General features: G+C 42.9%; 1 protein-coding gene across 6 annotated transcripts in view; it reads right to left on the bottom strand.

Moving 5' to 3' along the window:
• Positions 1–21,357, bottom strand: part of chd9 (chromodomain helicase DNA binding protein 9) — a 63,338-nt gene that overhangs the window by 10,939 nt on the left and 31,042 nt on the right. For all 6 annotated transcript variants that reach the window (XM_079340012.1, XM_079340011.1, XM_079340015.1 and 3 more), the window contains 21 exons: positions 18,566–18,686; positions 16,089–16,232; positions 15,470–15,538; positions 15,248–15,303; positions 14,753–14,870; positions 14,319–14,405; positions 13,931–14,068; positions 13,213–13,334; positions 11,980–12,223; positions 10,184–10,360; positions 9,916–10,059; positions 9,149–9,404; positions 8,576–8,786; positions 6,982–7,177; positions 6,569–6,751; positions 4,586–4,771; positions 4,306–4,416; positions 3,908–4,107; positions 3,584–3,783; positions 3,281–3,440; positions 644–733 (listed from right to left, as the gene is read on the bottom strand). In XM_079340012.1, coding sequence (XP_079196138.1) covers positions 644–733; positions 3,281–3,440; positions 3,584–3,783; positions 3,908–4,107; positions 4,306–4,416; positions 4,586–4,771; positions 6,569–6,751; positions 6,982–7,177; positions 8,576–8,786; positions 9,149–9,404; positions 9,916–10,059; positions 10,184–10,360; positions 11,980–12,223; positions 13,213–13,334; positions 13,931–14,068; positions 14,319–14,405; positions 14,753–14,870; positions 15,248–15,303; positions 15,470–15,538; positions 16,089–16,232; positions 18,566–18,686 — 3,213 coding nt within the window. The remainder of the gene's footprint in view (positions 1–643; positions 734–3,280; positions 3,441–3,583; positions 3,784–3,907; positions 4,108–4,305; positions 4,417–4,585; positions 4,772–6,568; positions 6,752–6,981; positions 7,178–8,575; positions 8,787–9,148; positions 9,405–9,915; positions 10,060–10,183; positions 10,361–11,979; positions 12,224–13,212; positions 13,335–13,930; positions 14,069–14,318; positions 14,406–14,752; positions 14,871–15,247; positions 15,304–15,469; positions 15,539–16,088; positions 16,233–18,565; positions 18,687–21,357) is intronic.

The following is a 21,357-nucleotide window of genomic DNA, read 5'->3' on the forward strand; positions in this document are numbered from 1 at the left end:
TAACATGGAATGAAACTCAGTATAAACAAGGGCTCTTTGTCTTTTTCTGTCTGTTTTGCTTTGAATGCAACTCAAGAGGTGAAAACAGAAATCCTACAGATGACTGAAGAAGTGTGAAAGCTTCCTGAATTCAATCATGAATTTAGGGTGACATGTTTCGATTAACCATCTTTGACAACACTTGTGAGGAAATATTTAATTTAACAGAAACACCCATTGTTCACCAGCAGGTGGAGCACTACAACTGTGTTGTTAATTTCTCTGGTCCATTGATTCTTCCTTCACTAGGCTGACAGCAGATACTAACGATCATATGTACCACTCACATCGAAAAATATCTATTTCACAGTGTTACTGCTAAGCTCTATTTTTGATGATTTGATCTTTCCAGTAACCGTCTCTGTGGTGTTTTATTACAGCTGCTAAAGCCTCCTGACCCTCTGTGTGATGAAGAGAATCCTGCTAATCCACAAATCAAACTGGTCAGAAATGTTAGTGGACAGAGTGTAAAGGTGATAGCTACTGTGCTGCTTGTTGTACTTATTGTTATTTAAGCCTCGAAAGAAGTCGGAAAGGTCCGAGATGACAAAGCATGGGACAGGAAGCTGTTGTGAGTAATGAGTAGGTTTAAAGTTGAGCTCACCTGGAGTCCGCACCATCCAGCACCTTCTGGGCCTGGCTCCCTATCACCTCTTGTTTCAGGTAGTACAGCATTCTGACCCTGAGCAGCACCCTGCATAGAAAACCCACTGGTCACAACAAAGCCCTGACCCCCCCCCCCCCCCCCCCCCCCCCCCCCGCTGAACAAACGCTGAGCGAGCAGTACCATCACACACTCACACACACACCTCTGCTGTAAACTGATGATCACAATGCAAATAAGAGAAATGTGTGAATTCTTAAATTCAGCTGTCTAGTTGTGTAATTGTACATCCACAAACAGCAGACAATCGACTGAACATATAGACCATGTGTATGCGTTTTGATCACAGCTTGTGTGTGTGTTCAGCTATTAATCACAAGCTAGCCTTTCAAAGCGCTTGCCACAACACAGACTAAGCCAGACGAAATCATGTGAATTATGGCTTAATTGAAGTCGACATTATCGTATCGACCTCACAGAGAGTCATGAGCGTTTCCACGGCACGGCTCTGAGGTCTGAATGAACAGTCGACAGTCTCTCTCTCTCTCTCTCGCCAGTCGTCATGTGGTCGTGCTCTGGCAGTAGATGAAGGCTGGGAAGCCGAGGCTGACAAGGTAGAGGGAGGCTGACTCACAGGGGAGACATTAGCTCTGTGATGCATGATCACACATCACAGCCAGCAGGGCTTTGAGCGAAGACACAGTCAAGTGGTGGGAAATGTGTTTGCGCTGGTGTGCCAGGCTGGAACGTCTGGTATGCCTTGAGATTTAGCATTTTGTCTGAACACATAATGATTATTAAATTCTGTCATGTAATGTCTGCCGTTGGAAAAATTGGGCATGGGAGTTATTTTATTTATTTATTTATTTTTTAAGGCTTTCTGGCATGAGAGCCAAACTCTCTGTTGAGGATTTGCATGGCTATGTAGTCATAAGCTGTCTTACAATTGTTCTTCTCAGTATGGCGTCCTTTCAGAGGATACAGTGTACTCCTCTGACACTGTCAAATGCCAGAGAAATTTGTGAATGAAGCGCCCTACAACCGCCTGTTAACAAAAAAAAACCGTTTCAAAGCAATTTAAGCAGACAAGATGAGAAAACGATTTCCACTGATCCTAATTAAACATGTTGTGAAACTACTGATTTCTGAACAATTTAACACATAAGACAAAGAGAAAGGAGACAGATAGAATACCTCTGCAGGTAAATTGATTATTTGTAAACTTCTTTAGTCATTTAGCACTAAAAGTAAAACCTGTTGTCTTCTTCTTGCTGCTCTTGTTTAAACAGCAGTGAAAGACGTGTGGACCGCCTTATGACAGAAATCATTCATAGTTGGAATTCCTTCTTATGTTCGCCCGAACTCAGTTCTCTAAATGAGCCCAAAATCCTGCCTTAAATCACAGACAGCGACATTTTCAGGGCTTGCGCGTCTGTCTGTCAAAGACATGGCTGTCACTTCTTCAAAGTGTTTGTGTGTGCGTGTTGTGCAATGTGCTTCACTCAGAGGCTGCAGAGGATCTCAGCAGAGTCGTACACTGTCTTTTGGAGGTGACTAAGCCAAGTATGAATGACATGAGTGGCATGCAAAGAATCCCTCGTGATCTGTTCACAGATTTAACAAAACACAGTGTAGAAGTCTTAATACAGTTTTTTTTTCTAAATCTATACAGCAAAAAGTACAGGTGTGAAACTGTTTTGTCTGCAAACAGTCCACTTCCTATATTTTTCCTCACTCTTGTGTAGAGGCTTAACTGTCCAGTTAAGGAGGCCAATCAGCACGATCAGCACCAACCTCACTACCCCCCCCCCAGCAGTCACATTCCAGGTCCTCAAACTGAAAAATGCACAAGTCAGCTAACTCTGCTGACCGTGTGTGTGTCCCCATTTGCGTGTCACATATCAGACAATCCCTGGATTCAGCACAACTGGACCAGGAAACAATGACAAACATTTCTATGGAAGCTGCAGTGCTCTGCAGCCAGAAATGAACACCCCCCCCCCCCCCCCCCCCCAATCCTTTATAGAAAGAAGTAGCAGCCATGTTTTCAGCTTTATATCTCTTTGTTTTATAGCAGCCATCCTTTTCCCTCTGTCACTAAAGAAGAGAGATCTATGACAGCCATTAGCTGGGCTGAAGTCCCATTAACAATCATATCAGTCAGTCTGGACTCAAAGTGATGCACGTCCGTTAATGAATCTGTCTTCTGTCGGCTCCAATAGATGTTTTAGTGCCTCCTAATTACAGTGGCTCGAAAGGTGCCAGAGTTTGAGCCACAAATTGTATTTTCATTTTTCACTTAGGCTTCATTGTATTAAAAAGGAACTGATACAATCTGTGCTAGAAGAGAATAATGACCACCTGCCAGGAGCTGTAATAGCAAAACTGTTTAAACACAGACACATGCACACTCACAGTCATGCACACTCTCCCACAGGCAATGAAACAACTCAAACCTAGACTGTTAGTCTCTTTGTGTGCTGCACGCAAAGTCAATCCTGGAAAATATATCCAATGTGTCTCTTCTAAGTTAGAGCGCTGTTTTAGATAACTGAGAATGATCAGTACCTTTCCTGATGTACAGTTCATGCAGTTGTATTGGGAACTACAGGTGAAGTGGATGTCGTTGCCACCTACTTGTTGCAGTGGTGTTTGAGGTGCTTCTTGTAGCCGTCGTCCTGAAGCATGTGCTCTGGGTTGTGTTTCCTGAGCCACTCGGCTTTATGGATGTCAAAAGAGCTGGACTGGGTCTTCATCTTCTTCCCTTTCCTTCCTCTGGGGACTGGGGCAGACAAACCTAGAGGACACAAGGAGTTTACAGTTATAGGTGTAGTATGAGAAGTGAAATGTAAAAAAAAAAAAGCTCACTGTCTAACCTCTTCATTTGTCACCATCAGTTTTATAGACAGTTGAATTCATGCTGAACAAGCAGAGACTTACCCAGGTGATTCTGTAGCTCCTTGGTTTGACCATCCTCAGTAGGGGCAATCAGGTCCCACATGAAGCTTTTAATTTTATCGTCTCCGCGGTAATGCACCAGGCAGTAAGCCAGCAGGGCCCTGCAGATGGACTCCACATCCCAATCTGTCAGCTGCTTCTTAAATCGCCCATGGTTCAGAATATCCTTCCAACGGCCCCAGCTGGACAACGAAAGGGAAAAGGAAAAAAAAAAATAAATTGAAGGAAAGTTGTCACAAAAAGAAAGATTCTCTTACAATTAAAGAGATGCTAACTTAACACACACGGCTAATGTGATCGCCTCACCCATAAACAAGCAGGTTCTTCTCTACTCTGAAGCACTCTGTGCGTCCGTAGCTGTTGAGGCGGTCATGGTTTCGCCTGAGCTTTGGTTTGGACTCATCATCATCGCTTTCACCCTCTGAGAGCTCGGCTAACTCGTCCTTTGTCGCGCTGAACGGCCTCGTCTGCTTTCTGACGCGAGGGGTGTCAATCACCAGGCTGTTCTGCAGGGGGGGGGGAAACGGAGGGTGAACAAGACTTTATATATAGATATTTAAAAAAAAAATCTCATGACTTTATCACAGCTCAGAAAGGCCGTCGCTCTACTGGCTGAGCATTGTATCTTTATGAGGGTGCAACTAATCTTTGTGAGCAATGCCCTAATTCTGTCTAGTTAACAATGATAGTGTTGTATGACATACTCTTCCGTTGACCATTTCCATGTCAACATCCGCCTTTTTGGCCCATTTGTCCCAGAAGTTGGGATCATCCAGAGAGATGTCTGTGCGGTTTCCGGACGCCACAAAACTAGCCTGAAAACAGACATGGGAGTCTACGTTAACAATCCATGAATTCATGATTAACCACTGCTCATCAAAATACCCTTTTAAATGTATCCAGTTATCACAGGTGATGCAATTAGAACTCCAGAAACATAACTTTTTTTTAATATAAAGTTTCAATTTAAATCACAACAGTCACCTTAGCAAAGGTAGATCCTCGTCCCTCGGACTCGATGGTGATGGTCTTCGTCCTGCGCTGGAGAATCTGATCGATGTCCTCCTCACAGAATTTCGCCCCTTCGTCCTCCTCATCCATGATTGCTCCGTATGCACCACGTCGCAACAGATCCTCGATCTCTTTTTTAGACAGCTGCTGCTGCACCGCCTACGAGCAACAGAATCAAACTGTAATGAACTCAAATGGGGTGACAAACAACCTGATTGTGAGCTACAACCTACTACTACTTATTGCAGGATAAGGAAAAGGTACCCTGCAAAACAGGACACAATCAAGCAAACGCCTGTTGTATTGCACCTGTTGCATATCAAGTTTTATCATCAGCAACGCAGTATTGAAACTCAACAGCTGTTTGTGAAGTCAGACTGGAAGAGGAGGCCTGCTATTTGCTCAACCTCGTTTTTCTTCAGCCGAGGTTGGTGTCCTCTGAGAATTATCTAAACATCCACCTACACACTTCACATGTTGTTGACACACTCCCTCACAAAGAGATTAGACTCTAATCGGATTGGTTACACTTGAAGAAGAAATTTCCAGAGCCAGATGTAAGTTTGAGGGTTTGTGCACATTTGATTTTCTCTGTTTTGCTTCTTCTTGTTGTCTGCCATCTGTTGCACTGCTTCTCTGATGTCACTCAGGGCCGCTGATGAAGCAAACTGTTGTCTTATATTATTGTTTGAAAGAGCACAACATCTTTTGAATTTAATTTGTAAAACTTTTGTCTTTCTTAAACCATACAGTGGTTTAAGTGTTGTCACGGTGAGAGTGAGAGACAGGCTTATTTTATTTCATGATTTTCCCCAGTAATAATGCAATAAGGTCCTGATTCAATTAGAATGCAGCTGCTAACGCTTTCAAAAATGAAGAACATTTGCCCACACTATCTGCTCGGTCTCAAGGTCTACACAAAGCGCACAGAGCTAAAGATGTTCAGTCGTGCTCCATGCACTTTGTTCTTCTTGTCGTCTGAAAGCGAAGAAAAAGAGGCTGAACCTTTACTCTGCTCACTCTGACAGAGCTCACTTCTGTCCACAGAAAGACGATTGTAGAAAGTTTGTCAGGGTTTATTTTAATGCCAGACTTCCTCTCTGAATGTAGCAAGCAAGGGCAGACTAAAGAATAAAAAAAACAAAAACAAACAAAAAAAAAAAAAAACCCTCACATCCTCGTGCGTAACAGCTTCAGAATAGTGGAATCATTTTTCTGATCACTGGAAAGTTTGTATGCGAGATCTCCTATGAATACTGCTCTCAACTGTATGTGGTTGTTGGCACCGTGTTTGTAACTTAGACTATTTTTTGTTGTTGTTGCAATCACACTTATTTGCATAGACAGAAAGAAAAAAAGTTCCCCAATTGAATGCGTGATGGTTTATTTAAATACATGCAACCAGCAACCTGCTCTGCAGTGCAATAAGGGGAGCGATTAACCCCCTGTATGTGTTTTGAGAATTAGACGTTGTCCCAACGATTTATCGGCACAGGTTTAGTGGACACGAAAGCAGTGCAATGCTCCTGTGAATCAGGACCTGAGTGTTAAAAGCTGTAGCTACATGTAAAAGATGAGAACGCTGACAAGATAGACGGAGGCTGACGAAGAAAGAAACTTCTCAGTTAAGATCCCTCAAGATTTAAGATGAAAATTGATGCTTATCTGAGTAAGAAAAAAGGCTAGATGGATAGATAAACCCAATTAAATAAAATATAAAACCCTGCACTCTGTAATATTTCTGATACTTATGGCTTCTGTGGTTTCCTACTTTTAGTGTTACCATTTGATGATGAGATAGTGGAATAGAAAAAAAAAAAACATTCGTGCCCAGCTCGAACAGAAAATCACAAACAAACACTGCTCTTTGAAAATGAACTGAACATAATCAACGTGACTCATTGATTTAATCTCCCATTTCCATTTCAAATCATTTGGATACTTCTCAAAACTTACCCCTCCCCCTGTGCCTCCTCCGAGGCTGTTATCTCGGCCGCTCATGCTCTGCAACACTGCTTTGTCGAGACCCAGCTTGAGGCTGGCGCGATCAAACATTTCTCTCTCGTACGAGTTCCTGGTGATCAGACGGTACACCTTGACTGCTTTGTTCTGACCAATACGGTGGCAGCGAGCCTGGGCCTGTGGAGGACAGGAAAAGCTACTTCATATGCAGTTTGACATGATTTCAAATCCTCATAAATGATGGTATCTGGTATAATGAATGTGCACTTATTGCCTCGATTGGACAGCGTGTAAAGCACTTTATAATTGGCGTTTACACGGGCAGATCAAAGTGCAGAATCGACTGTATGCTGAAACATGAATGGCCGCTGGTTGTAACTTCAGCTGTGAGTGAGTTGCTGTCGTACCTGCAGGTCATTCTGCGGGTTCCAGTCAGAGTCAAAGATGATGCAAGTGTCTGCAGCTGTGAGGTTGATTCCCAGGCCACCAGCTCTTGTGCAGAGGAGGAAAACGAAGCGCTCCGAGTCAGGCTTACTGAATCGGTCGATGGCTGCCTGCCGCATGTTCCCCCGAACACGTCCATCTATTCGCTCATACAAGTACCTGCAACACAGAGACACTGAGCTGTGATGAATGTGCACAACAAAAAACCCCACTGAGTCAGGACTTACAAACAAATAATAAGCATAGAACATCTAGTTTTTTGTGTGTTTTTTTTAATGTGGGGAAAATGTGTTGAACTAAGCCTGAAATAATAAGTCGCTACAGCACCCAGTTTCTAAAGTCTCCCAGTACATTTTTTGCTTTCCTTCTACAGAGCAGAATCTGTGTGCTCAAAGACAAAACTGTAGAGTGGTTATGCCCTTTCATCTTGTGTCCATTTCCCTCTCCTCCCACTACCCAACCCCCCCGCCCTCCTCCAAGGTAATCCACTCCCAGTAAGAAGACTCACAGAAACCACCACTTGTGTTTAGCAGTGAAGCCCCGAGGGCTTCAATAACCTGCTGCTGAACCCTGTCTGAGGTCTGAGCTGAACAGCACCTCACATGTTTACAATAGTTCAGGGTTTAGGCCAGCTGCGGGTGAGAAGCCAGAAGAAAAAGACAAGTCAAAAACAGAGTCAAAGTCAGGAAAGCGAAAATGGAAGAGAATGAAAAAAAAAAAAAAAAAAAAAAAAAAAAGGGAAAAAAGATGAGATGCAGCTGAACCACTTGGAACTGTAATTACCATATCTTTCATCGCAATCTAAACCTAAATGCGAGTTGTAAACCTCCACGTGATTGTTACTGACCATTCGTTCCATTTCAGCTTTCATATGATGCCCTGTAATTTATCAAGATACTGCTTACACTAAGGCGATGCAAATACAACAAAGGGAAGCAAGAACTGAGCTCATGATGTGAATCTAAAAAACACTCTCATACTCTTCAGGGCCTCCGATTGTATCAAGTAGCTGAAAGGACCTGATACAAGTCCAGAATATTATACTATAGACGGTTTGTGGACCTGTTGTATTTAGTCTTTGTATTCACAGACATTGCAGTGTGTTATTGAAAAGGGGGAGGGGCTCCTTTTATTCGGTTAGAACACTTAGAGATCACATGTTTGATCACATGTTTGAGTTGAGAAGTTTAAACTCCACTTCTCTTTTTTTCCAACGGAAGAGTGTTCTATTATTTATTCTATCTTATTCTTTATATTGCTACTTTTTTTGTTACCTGCTAAATTTTATTTTATTGTATATGCTGCTGGAACCTAGAGGGAGTCATCCCAAAAGGATCAATAAAGTTCAGTCTAAGTCTAAAACACAAACATTTTGCAGGATTAAAATAGTTTAAAAATCAAACTTTTTGGGTCATGTGATAGTAAGGGTAAGGATTGTTAAAAGTAGGAGACTCAGTGCTCTTTTAAAGTCGAACTTCCAGGAAATGATTTCAGGCTTTCGCTGTAAAGAAGTTTTCCTCCGAGCTTCAAAGAATAAGTCTTTTTTTTTTTTATTACCTTCTCTGAATGAGGTAGTCTTCCAAGATGTCCAGGCAGCGCACCATTTGGGAGAAGATGAGCACCCTGTGGCCTCCAGCCTTCATCTTGGGCAGCAGCTTATCAATAAGGACCAGCTTCCCTGCAGACTGCACCATAGCCTGCAGGTGAAAGTCCATGGCAGTGGGGCTGTACACCTCCCTGAAGTCCTCCATGATCTTTTCTTCTGCTCCTGACAAACAAAAAGACGGAAAAATTCAGCAACACTCGCGCTCTTAACATAAAAGTAAGCGCCGTTCATTCAGGAGTGATAGTGTGGTTTCATTAAGAAGGGAGGAGAAAATAAACACTCAAAAGATTCTACAACCGCTGATGACAGCTCAACGGCTGTTTCGAGGGACGATCACCAGGTGTCTCATGAAATAACCTTATATGGTCCCGCTTTAAAGTGAGCTTCTAAATGTTCTAAATGTAGCCCACAACAACTCCCGAAGACTAAACAGGAAATGGTTATACTGCACATCTTCAGCAGCTGCTACAGTTCATGCTCCTTCATGAACCTGTAGGTAAGTTCAAATAGCCGTACTGCTCTACCTTTGATGAGGTAGGGGTGGTTGCAGCACTTTCTCAGCTCCATCATGGTGTTGACCAGGTTGGGCATGTTTGCCTGGCCGGCTCCTTTAGCCAGGAAAGAGAAGTTCTTCTCGAGGATCGCTCGATAGTATTTCTTTTGAATGTTTGTGAGCTCAACTTCGATGATGGTTTCCTCTTTAGGTGCCAGCTTCTTCTCCACGTCTTCCTTTAATCGACGCAGCATCATAGGCTTCAGGATGCCTTGAAGCTTTTGTACCTGCGGATCCAAACAGGAAAAAAGATAGTTCAAGTTAGAAGGGTCAGAAAATGGTATGATTCACTGTATGAAACACAAAAAGTGCCCTGATAAAATGTCTTTATTTCTTCTGATTCAAACTGAAACAGTCAAATCTTGAATTTCCAACTTTGACAAAAACACACGCTAACGACAAAAAGTTCGAACACAAGAGCACATGCAGCTACCACTATGAAATGGATTTTGCACAACTGACTTCTAGACTTAGTGCTGCATGGTGAGTATTACATGTTTCATATTTGACTTCAAGTATGAGCCTCTCTTCTGCCGACAAATGTAAAAAAATTTTTTTTATTGTGAGACATTGTGCAAATACAAAGTCCAACGAAGACTAGCATTAATACTCCGTGATCTGTTATCACTCACCACCACATGTTGGGTGTGTGCGTGTGTGTAGAAAATGTCACTGGTTGAGTTAGAAAACGCTGATTAAGAACGTCAAAACATGCACTGTTTGTGTCAGCTGGCTCACCTGCTCCTCGGTCTTAAGGTCTCCAAACTCCTGCATGAAAGTGTTTTCTGAGGGAAAGCGTGCCGGCTCCAGGAAGTGGAGCAGGCTGAAGAGCTCCTCCACAGTGTTCTGGAGAGGAGTACCTGTCAGCAGGACCTTGTGCTCCTGAAGGAGAACAAAAGGAGTCCATTTATTAAATTGCATCTCATATGTCACAAGGGTTTCTGACTGCACACATTCATGTGATAACATTGAGTTTTGCTTGTATGTCTGGTGGTGGTTCAAGTACCAGGCTCATAAGCTTGAAGCCCTCTAGCAGCTTGCAGTTCTTGTTCTTGAGGCGGTGAGCCTCATCGATGATGACGCATCGCCACTCGATGGCGTTGAGTTCGGGACATCCTCCCAGGATCATCTCAAAAGTGGTGATGACAGCCTGGAACTTGTAGGCCCCTCGTATCACACGGCCCTTGGGGAAAAAGAAAGGCGGGGGGGGGACACAGTTAACATTTGAATGAAGCATTAAAAAACGAGATGTAAGCATTATATAAGGGCGTGTACAAACTTAATTTCTATAGATGTAGAAAAGTAAATGTAAGCTGGGAGTTTCAATGAGGTTTATGTTATTGTGTTTAAAAGAGCGGAAGAAGAGGAGCAAGTAGTGTTCTTCCATTCAGCCTTGGAGCCGTTAATCTCGACTGTTAATCTGTGTTTCATTCTCATTGGAAATCATCTACAGCGCAACCAGGACACAAGCACACACAGTGGTGAGTCTGGTTTGTTTGTTTGTTTGTTTGTTTGTCTGGGGAGGTTTTGCTTCACCCCGCCTCTCCATTTGTATCTATTGCCTTGACAACACTCCTCTAGGGATGCTCAGTTATCCAGTAACCCCCTCCCACAGCCAGCCAACAGATTGCAGTTGAGGAGCCTCTCTCTCTCTCTCTCTCACTCTCTCTCTCTCTCTCTCTCTCTCTCTCTCTCTTTAATATGCCTGAGCAGTGCTGACAGAGAGCTCCCCTCGGGGGCTGCTGCTGTGACATCACAGGCTGCCTGGGAGACAGCCTGGTGGCGGCATCGCTCTGTACTGCTCTCTCTCGCATTATTTCCTCCCACGGTTCGTCTGAACACTAAGAGCTTGGAACTGCCTGTTGTGACACATCACATGGCCCACCAACCACAGGAAGCCTCTGCCCAAGGCTCACTAACCACCTACAGCAGCGGCTCACATATTGCTGGGCACGTGCCCCTCTTCTAATGAAGTTCACACTACATTAGTAAAATAAACCTGTTCTTTACATGTTGTGCTCTCATGCCTTACTTTAAGCAAGCATGGCGCTGAAAGACAACAATAACAAACACGTGTTGCTTTAATAATGTTTGCCGTGTCTGAATGAAAGTCGCCAAAAGTCTTTTTTCAGCCAGTTGTTCCCCCCACAGCATTAACACAGATCTTTTATTTATCCAGTGCAATATTTCATTATCCGTCGCCTGCCATGAGTCTATCCACTTTCACACTTTCTTCAGGTGATTTCTCCTCTGAAACGTTTCGCTAAGTGAGTTTGCTTTATTACATCCAGAGTTCCGGTGTATCCAGGCGTTCTGCTGCACATGGTAATCACGTTCAGCCTCCCCCCCCCCCCTCTCTTTCCCATAAACCCACTCTTATTGTAATAAAGAGGCCTCCTGTTTTCAAACCTATCATTATGTTACTCGCAGGACTTCATACTGCTGTTTTCTAAAAAGCACTCAAGATCATTTTAATTGAAGAGAATCACTGCTTTCCTGTCTGGAGGTAAAGCAAATGCTTTCTGCTCGTCTGTCTTTGAAAAGAGGAACATTTGGTTTGGATGGATTCATAGAGCCCTCAATCTTGATGATAATTCACATGTGTTTGTCACATTATAAGATGAATGCCAGTCATTGCATTTATTACTGATTCTCCTTGTAGCTTTTCTTCGGTCAAATTTGCAAGCGTTTACAGGCAACAGAGAGGCACATATGACACATTCTTTTTCTTGGAAATAAGACTAGTGTTGCCCAGAAGAAATCGTGAAATAAAAAAAAGAAAAGAAAAGAACAGCAATGTACCTGTGCATCCCTGAAATACATCTCGTACTGTTGGAGCATCTGCCGGCTGACCATGCTTCCGTGATAGACGATGACATTGAGGTGGGTCCAAGTACGGAACTCCCGCTCCCAGTTGGCGATGGTGGAGAGGGGAGCGATGATGAGGAACGGCCCTTTAATGCCCCTGCGGAGGATCTCCTCGAGGAATGTGATGGACTGGATGGTCTTTCCCAAGCCCATCTCATCTGCCAGGATGCAGTTTCGTCTGATGGGTGGACGTAACGTTTCGAGAGGGGGGGGAAAAAAAAGTGGAATCAGCGTTTACGTGTTCGTTACAATGTTTGTAAAGTAATGTTGTGGTGGAGGGAGGGGGGGAAGGGGGAGTTGATAAAAGTCAAGAAATCAAAGCCCAAAGAGACGCAATCAAGAATAATCCCATGATGCTAAAATAATAAGCAGTTACAATGGAGGGGAAAATGACATGATCAGCAGTAATAACACACCAAAGAGAAAAGAAACAAATACAACTGCCTGTGCAGCGTGGTGTACTCCAGCAAACCATTATTCAGCTGTCCAGTGGGTGGGGGTATTATATCTTGATGCTAATTGCAACGTGCAGATATTCCCACTGGCCTCTTAAGCAGCTCTCTACTTCAGATGAATCTCTGTGCCCAGGCATATGCAAAATCCTGCATGCTCACACATAAATCCAATTCCCAGGGTTAAAACAAGCACACTCACACCATGTGCGCCACATCGACACCGAGCAGCGTTTCTTTCGCCGTCTCAGGCGGAGAAAAAAAAGCAATTGCCCTTGCAGCATTGTGCACCTTGACAGGAAATTTGACTCCCGTGCAGGTCTGACCAAATAATGTGAACACAGCGCGGTCCAAACACACACACACACACGAACAAACAGGAAAAGTGACTCAGGATTCATTATGTGTAGTCTCAATGCACCCAGATGATTCCTCTTGAAATACAGAATGCCAATGTAAAATCTCTGAATCTATATCAAACATACGAGTCTAGTGTACGGTTCACATGGAGCTTTAGCAGCATGTATGCAGTATGTGAAGAGATGCCATTTAGTTTGGTGTTTAAGATGTATTATATGCTAACTCTACTATTTGTCTTTCCTTTAAGTAGTGTTTCTGAGGGGTTTAGGCTAGCTCACGTGTCGAGTGGTTATCATACTGCCTTTGTAAAGGATCTGGTTTGGTGTGCGTGTATGTGCAGGTATTACAAACTGACCTGTTGTACCAGTTAAAGAGGAGCCAGTTGACCCCCTCGAGCTGGTAATCCCTGAGGCTGTTGCTGTTCCTGTATTCCCTCGACTGCTCCCTCTTCTTCCAGTGATTGGCCGGGGGCCGATCCTGAGCAAGAATTTCAAACAGTTTGTTAAGCCACTCTGCGGCTGCGTTTCAAAAAGGGGGAAAATAGTAATAGAAGGATTGACAAGGGGAGATGTTTGGAAAAGAGATAGAGATAAAGAAAAAGCCAGGCAGTGCTGCTGTTTTTACATGAAATCAGCAGGTCTGAGTAGAAACAAGATGTGGTTGTCTTTTGGTGGCGATTGCTCTAAACCTTGTATTGTCATACCTGAACGTATGCATTCTGTTTACACAAACGTGGACACACAGTGACAGTTGTTTAAAGTGTGATCTTTTCTAATGAACAGGGATGTGAATATTGAAAGATGAAAAATAGCTTGAACAACACTTGTTGGAATATTGCAACGGTGCTCATCCCAGGCAGTGCACATTACATGCTGCTCTGTGATGGCTGGCCACTTAACTGTATGATAAAAACTACCAAGTGTGTGTTTTCTACATGGAGCTTATGCTTTGGGATAAAGTCAGAAAGTATCTCCCTTTAAGCCTATTTGTGTTTTCTTCTTGCTGAAGTTGAACTTGAAACAGGAAGGTGTAAATGCTGCGATTAGTTGGGATGCTGCGTTGTCATGACTTACCATCCTGCGCGAGTCTGGCTTGACTGCCTGCAGCAGCTCAAACTCCTCAATCTTGCTCTGATCTACATCGTCTTTCAGCTCCCAAGTGCTGTCCTCGTAAGGCAGAGAGCACCACTTCACGAGGTAATACACCACCTCCTGCAGCAGGCAGACAAGAATTAGAGCTGCAAAAGACTAGAACGAGGCCATGCTCTGCTTTTATGATATTAACAAAGGCTGCGAGGAAGCCTATTAGGATGGCCTTGGGCACTTCTGGTTTATAAAGGCATCACTGGAGTGGTGTACTGAAACCGAGAGATTTTCACAGCACACGGCAGGCAGGTAGACACAAATAAACACACACGCTGCAAACAGATATGATTAACACATGAAAGGAGATTTACTTTACCTCTCCTGTGTCTTTGTCCTCACAATATGACACTTCCAGCACTCTGTCTACCTCCACATAGTCCGGGTTAAAGGGGTCCTCTTCCATCTGAGAGAGACAGCAAGAGAAACAAGGAGGAAAAAAAGGAGACATCATAAACCTGAGCGCCCACTCACCATCTGTAATTGGAGACAAGCATTACTACCATCACTACCGTGTCCACTGAGCAGGTAAAGAAACTCTAATGTATGCACACAGATGTGCCTTCCCACACAAAGAAATACACAATATACATCTACACACACAGTGTCTGTTAGGATGTATGCCATACACACACCTGCTCACACCAAAGTGCCTGTGTGCACGTGCGCGTGTGTGTGTGTGTGTGTGTGTGTGTGTGTGTGTGTGTGTAGTATACTGTATATGGACAAAAGCACAAACACACATAGCCTTACATCTGCAAAGAACAGGGCCCTCTGTGCTTGTTTCATCTTGAAACGTTTGATCTTCTGTTGAATCCTCTTGTCCTTCACCAGGTGTTGCTCTGTGGCCCACTCACAGTGTAGGTAGGAGCTGATAACACACACACACAAAACAAAAACACATTCAGACAAAGGTGAGGAATAACTAATCTGATCATACGTTTAACAGATTTTTTTTGTGGTTTGGAAAGAATCCAATTCCGCAATCTAATTTGGTTGACACAAAATGTCACAGTGGCGCGCTTATATGATCGCGTGTTTTTTTTTCTTTTTTTTCGATGATATAAAAATCATTCGTTATGATGTAAAGTGTGTGTCAGTAAACTTTAAACAAGAGCTCTTACTGTTAGACAAGAGGAGTGTGGCATTAAAAAAAAAGTTGCATTTGTAGCGTTATGGCATGATTCATTAACACCACTATAAACCTAAACTCTCCAGCAGGAGGTTCAATCCGAGTCAAGAACTTACTAGTTTTTGTATTTGACAAAAAACTCCTCCGTCTCGACCACAATGCCCGGAGAGACCTGCAGAGAGATTTAAGTCACACAACCGTAAATACAAGTCAAGAACTGGATCGCTAAATGAACTTGTGTGTAATAAAGCTGTGCATTTAGAACCGAATCAAAGGATCCAGTTTAATCATTTGTGGTAGAAATAATAAAAGGCTCATCGTAAAAACCTCTGCATTACCTCCTTTTTGACGACACGAGAAGACATGATTTTGTCAACAACTGCAGCGTCTTCTTCACTGGGATTCTCCTGCGAATGCAGTGGACAGTAAACAATCGTTCAACACCTCCTGCAGCAGCACTTTGCATTAACCTGTATTTACCGTATATATACAGTACATCTGCAAACAACAGATTTAGACTGCCACGGTGATCTCATGATATTAGCCTTCCTTGTTTTTTTCCTTGTGCGTTTAAATCTATAAAATGGGCACCAAGTGTTTGTTTTCCTTCTTTGTGCAGAGAGACTGCAGGGGTCCTGGTTTGCACGTCACATAGAGGAGATGAAAAGAACAGGCTGTGCTGTAATTCACTGCGCATGTAGAGCATCTCAACAAAAATGGTTTTGTTAGCACATCAAGTTCTTTTCAGCTATGTTTTTCAGGGGTAATTGCCTCAAAAACAGTCCTCTGAATCGGCTGTTTTTGAGGCTACTTGTGCGTATTAATTGTGAGATTACTCAACAATGCAGACTACATGGCTGCTTTTACATTTATGCTTTTCGAAGAAAAAAAATACAAATAATTAAACATCAATTTGACCTCTAAGCTACGAGGAGCTAAGCACGTAGAACTACTTACTACAAAGAGTTGAAGAGAAGGCGCCTTGGATGCTGGGTTGGTTTTCTTGGCTTTGACAATAACCTTGACTTCTTCATCTGACAGCCTGGCCTCCAGCTCTTCAGCGTACTTCTTTCTTTTCACCTGGCGATTAGATCGCCTCTTCTAGAAAAAGCAGGGCAAAATAGAGAGAAGCGTTGTTTTACCAAAAAAGGTATGCAGCTAATCTGAATTAAATCCTAAATCAATTTCACATCTGTAACACTAACACTGAAGCTCAGGATACAGGACAAATATATGGTCACCTTCCACAAGTGAAGATGCATCGTCTTATGAGCATGACCAGAACCGTCTTCGTGTGTAACACAGCATGTATAACATCAAAGGATCAATGGTGTCACTTTCCACGAGTGTCATCTCAGAGTGACTAGAAACTCAGCTAGAAACCACGCTGAAAAACCGCATAGTGCGCACCATTTCCTCTCGCATGTGCAATGATTCATTTACTATCAAGTGTGAGTCCACTTCCTGCTCATGGAGGCTCAATGCTGGAGCCCTTTCAAATGTGCATTCAATAGCATTTAAAGTGACGGCGGCACTGTATAAACTTTGATAAAACATTGACTTTTTCAAGTTGTGAATGACTTTTCATGATTGATTTCACCTTTAATATATGAAACACAGATAAGCATGCCCATTATGTCCATGTCATAGTTTATAAATGAGGAAAAAAAATCACAACATCCTTTCTCATCCATGTGAGCCCTCAGTATGAAACACAGAACTAATCTGAACTTCATTACAAGGGAAAAAAATAATAAATCAGAAAATCATTCTATCCAATAAGTCTGAGAAGAACCCACGCAAAGAAACAGAGCTTTACAATCCAGCCTCTTTCAACTCCTTCCTGTCAAGCCTTTATAATTATCCCATGTGTGGGATGTTCTATCCTGCATCAATACATGAGCCCCTCCTAATGATAATATGTAGTTAATTAGGAATAAATGCCACTGAGCTAAGTTTAATTAGGTGTGGAGTACAGTCTCCCCATGGAGTTCTCCCCTCACATCCTCCAGCCACAGCTGACCAGAAGCTGGAAAGTCAAAGGTGCCACGTGCCGTGACGACAGGGCTGAACCCCCCCTGAGGCGACTGCTCGAGCTGTCGGCCACGCTATCTTGACTTCTTCAACAGGATCATCCTAAGTGAGTCGTCAACAGACTGTTTTAATTAAGGCCAGGGGTGCTACTTAACCAGCGTAATTATATCAGAGCCAATAGTCTGGATAGGATGAAAAGAGAAGAGAGAGAGAGGGGCTGTGGGATGAAGGAGGGGACAAAGAGGCTTTTAATCTCTACTTATTCAGACATTGGTTTTCATTGTAGGTGAGATCAAGTCATATCAAAGTACAAGTTACGTTGCATTTTTCAACAACATACATTATTTGTGTCGTCTATTACTAATATTATTATTACTGTGGATATGGAGGAAAACTGTTTCAACCCCGTTTCCGTTGCAGAGGGATTCCAGCAGGCAGAGAAGCAAGAGGGTGAGGGAGAGGTACAGCTCGAAGGCTGGTATGTCCAATAGGGACAAGCCTCAAAGTGGCTTTTGAAAGCAACAAGCCCAGTGCATTCTGGGTGTGAAAATATTTGATCCCTTCGGGTAGAAGGGAATAAAACCACCTCTTTCTCTAGAATTTCACTGGCTATTTGGCATTGATCCAAAAAAATTTAAAAAAAGAAGGAAAAAAAAGGGTTGGCCCTTTAATGCCCACACGGAACATTTTTTCAAATATATTGTTTGACATGTGTTCATCGTTTCATCTTTACAAACCCTAACCTATTAAAAAACTGTGAAACATTAACATACTGTTTTTTTTAACAGCTTTTTTAAAATTGCCTCAAAGTCAGGTAAACTTCTTATTGTCTCTTGTGTTTATTAAGATGAGCTCAAACTCTTCCACTTGGTGGTGTTCTTGTTTTTTTTTTTACTTAAAAAAAAAAAAAGGTTTAACCTCGGGTGGGCAATCATTAATATTCCCACCACAATACATTAAGTGGAAAATAGAAAGAAGATAGCATCACTCTGGATTTAGTGATTTAGATAATTGAATTTAGCTAAGTGTTATGTTATCAAACTAACCGTAAAAACCTGCTGGTTTTTAATTTCACAGACTGCCGTGGCAGTGACACTTCATTTAAATGATAAAGCTGTTTAATTCAGGTATGTGCACGAGATCTTTCTAACTGTGCTCTCTGATCAAAAATCATCCACGCAGTTAAGAATGTGTACGAGAGATAGCCACCCACTGCATGACCTCTGAGTGAACCGCAGAGTCAATCCTCCTCGGCTCAAAGTGGAGCAGGGAAGCAGACTATAAGGACACCAGGCAAAGCGCTTACTGTGGGTTTATGTTTAATTGTTTGTGAATGATTTGTGAGCGTGTGTGTGTGTGTGTGTGTGTGTGTGTGTGTGTGTGTGTGTGGTGGAACTCACAGAGTCGACATCTTTAGATGACACTTTAGAAGTGTGTCTCGGCAGAGGGTCATCATCCGACTCCTCCTCCGAGGACTCAGGCTTTCGCTTTTTTTTCTTCCCGATCTTGATGACAATTTTCCTGTAGGAGACAAAGACAACAAACCATGAGTTCGACCCTCAGTCCTGTAAAGTGAGCTTTGTTTTGCATGCTACTGTCATACAAATACATCATACATTAAGCCGTAATCCAAGCGTGCCATTGTTTATGGATCTTGCTAAAAAATCTCCGTATTAACTGTCTTTATAACGTGTCTTCCTCAATCCAGTGAAACTGAGCTGGTACCAACACAACACAGTGCATGAAGATCGTTTGAGAAACGGAAACAGACGGGGTATTTTACAGTAAGTCTGTTTGAGCTTCACGTGTTCAGCTTCGCTTCATATTACATTTAGAAGAAGCAGGTTTTGTGGGTGACAACGACTCCCATCTTTGTGGCCAGTAAGATCAGAAGCAACAAACACAGCAGCCTATAAAGCTCAGAACGTGTTGCTTAAAGAAAGACTTAGAAATGTACATTTCATCTAATTCATCACAGCATTTAAATTAAAGTTCGGTGGGTTGATAAGAAAACGCTCGGCTGAGAGACTCCTGCCTCCTGCACGAGCGCTGTGATGAAAACAACAGACTGGCAGCTGCTGCAGTGCAGTCCATAAACAATATTTGCAGCAGTAGCCTTTATTCTATAAGAAGAAAAAAAGCTCATTGTGCAGCTGTCAGCATCACTTCTTTTTTTTTTGATCCTGCTATAGCTACAGTGACTGCTTGGGTGAGCAGCTAAAGTATGGCAGGAAATGCTTTCATGTATTAGCATGCTCGCTACAGGAGCTGCCTCAGTTTATGGGGAAAGGAATCCAGTGATTTGCTTAAGCTCCCACAGAGCCTGAGGATTGAGACCGGCTTCATATGATTTGATCGTCATTTGGCAAACATTTTTCCCTTTAAGCCCCCCATAGCTAGTTTGTGAGTTTTCAAATATTCACCATGGCCCCATGTACAACTGCAACACAAAGACAGACTGCTGGGATGTAATATCCGATAGCAGCAGATTGCAAACCGAGCTTATATTTTTCACCAGCACTCTCTCTCTTCCCTCTTTCACACGCACTCGCATATTATTTCTGTGACCTTTTCTCCGTACACTTTCTCACCACATATGCACGCACTTCCCATCTCGCGCCTCTCCACATGTAATATCTCTTGGAAGACACGGGTGCCAAATCTCTGGGGTGTTGAGATATTAATGGACAAAATAAAAATACAAGCGCTGCTATCAAACAGAAACACACACACGGAGGCATCTTTCCTCTCACTCTCCGATGTGCTCGCAAACGCATCACAAACCCACACGGAAAAAAAAAAAAAAAAAACCTGCTCCCCAATCCACACACGTACAATACCAGGCACTCAGACACACTGTTGCGTGCCCAGGTTTGTCTCCACTGGGAAACAAGTCCCCGTGGGGCTTGTTTATATAAGATAGCATTAAAGGTTTCCATGCAAACCAATATCGTCTTATGTTAGCCAACAAGTCATTCTGTTAGACACCAAGAGAGCCAACTTGGCGGTATGTTAGCCAACAGCATATAAAATAAGCTCCTTCAACAAGTCAGGCCTTAGAAAAGATGGATTTTTTTTTATGGGATGAGGAATGTATGGAGATGATGGAGTTTCAAGTGCACAATATTCCTGTTTTTTTTCCTGAGTTAAGCATCCTGGTAACTGCAAACTACCAGACTCAGAGGTCTTCCCATCTTTAGAACACAGTAAGTATATATATAAGTAGCCACGCTGGATAGGAAAATTAGCACCTGCCACCTGCAGGCTAACTGTTGGTTGTGGCAGCTGAAAAAGTTTAAAGTACCCGGCTGCCACCACGGCAAAGGATTCATTCATTTTTCATCTTTCCACAGAAGGCGCAAACATCGATCATAAGTAGCCAGTGAAAGAGTTCAGTGATGTGCCACAGTGGCAGGTGGGAAAACGTACATTTGTAATAAAGCACAGAGAATCCTGACTTCATATCAAGTAGGTCTCTTCTGAACTAACTTGCTCACCTTCTGGACTGCAGAGGGAAACGAGATGTTGGCCTTAGTTAAAGTAGCCAAAGGAGCTAATGTTAAACCCTAATAGATGTTCTAAATGAATGATGTGTGTATATGCTGAGGGTAGGACACAGAGCCTTTAATCGATTTAAATAAGAAAAGAAAATGTTCCCAGGTAGATTAGTAGAAACACACGGTTGTTGTTGCTTTCAACATTTCACCCACATGAATGTTATACAGTACATGAGCTTTTCCAATAGAAATCGGTGGATTCCTCCGGCAGCACTGTGTTTAAAAGCGTCCCATCTATCTGCTGTCCCTCCCCCGTCTGGATGATATTACACTTCACAAATCCTCTCGACAATGACACTTTATGGTTGCCATGCAACCTGCCCTTGGGAGGGTAATTAGCCGTGTGGGCGGTAATGTCCGTGGTGACATCACTTCCTGAGAAAACAACACCAGTACATGTCCACTAACACAATGAATGGGTTAGGAATGTGCCAAGTCAGAGAGCAGCACAATGGAGGGAGGAAAAAAAAAAAATCATCCAGCTGTGCCACCGAGAAGAAAAGAGTAAAAAAACACATTAGGAAGCAGCTGAATGGCACAACACACAATGTTCTTCCTCTACCAAATAAAAGCTGGCCCATAATCGGGCCTTGCAGATTAACAGTGTCACATTACCAGGCAGCAGCTCAGCAGCT

This window comes from Symphodus melops, assembly GCF_947650265.1.
Source record: "Symphodus melops genome assembly, chromosome: 3".
Lineage (NCBI taxonomy): Eukaryota > Metazoa > Chordata > Actinopteri > Labriformes > Labridae > Symphodus > Symphodus melops.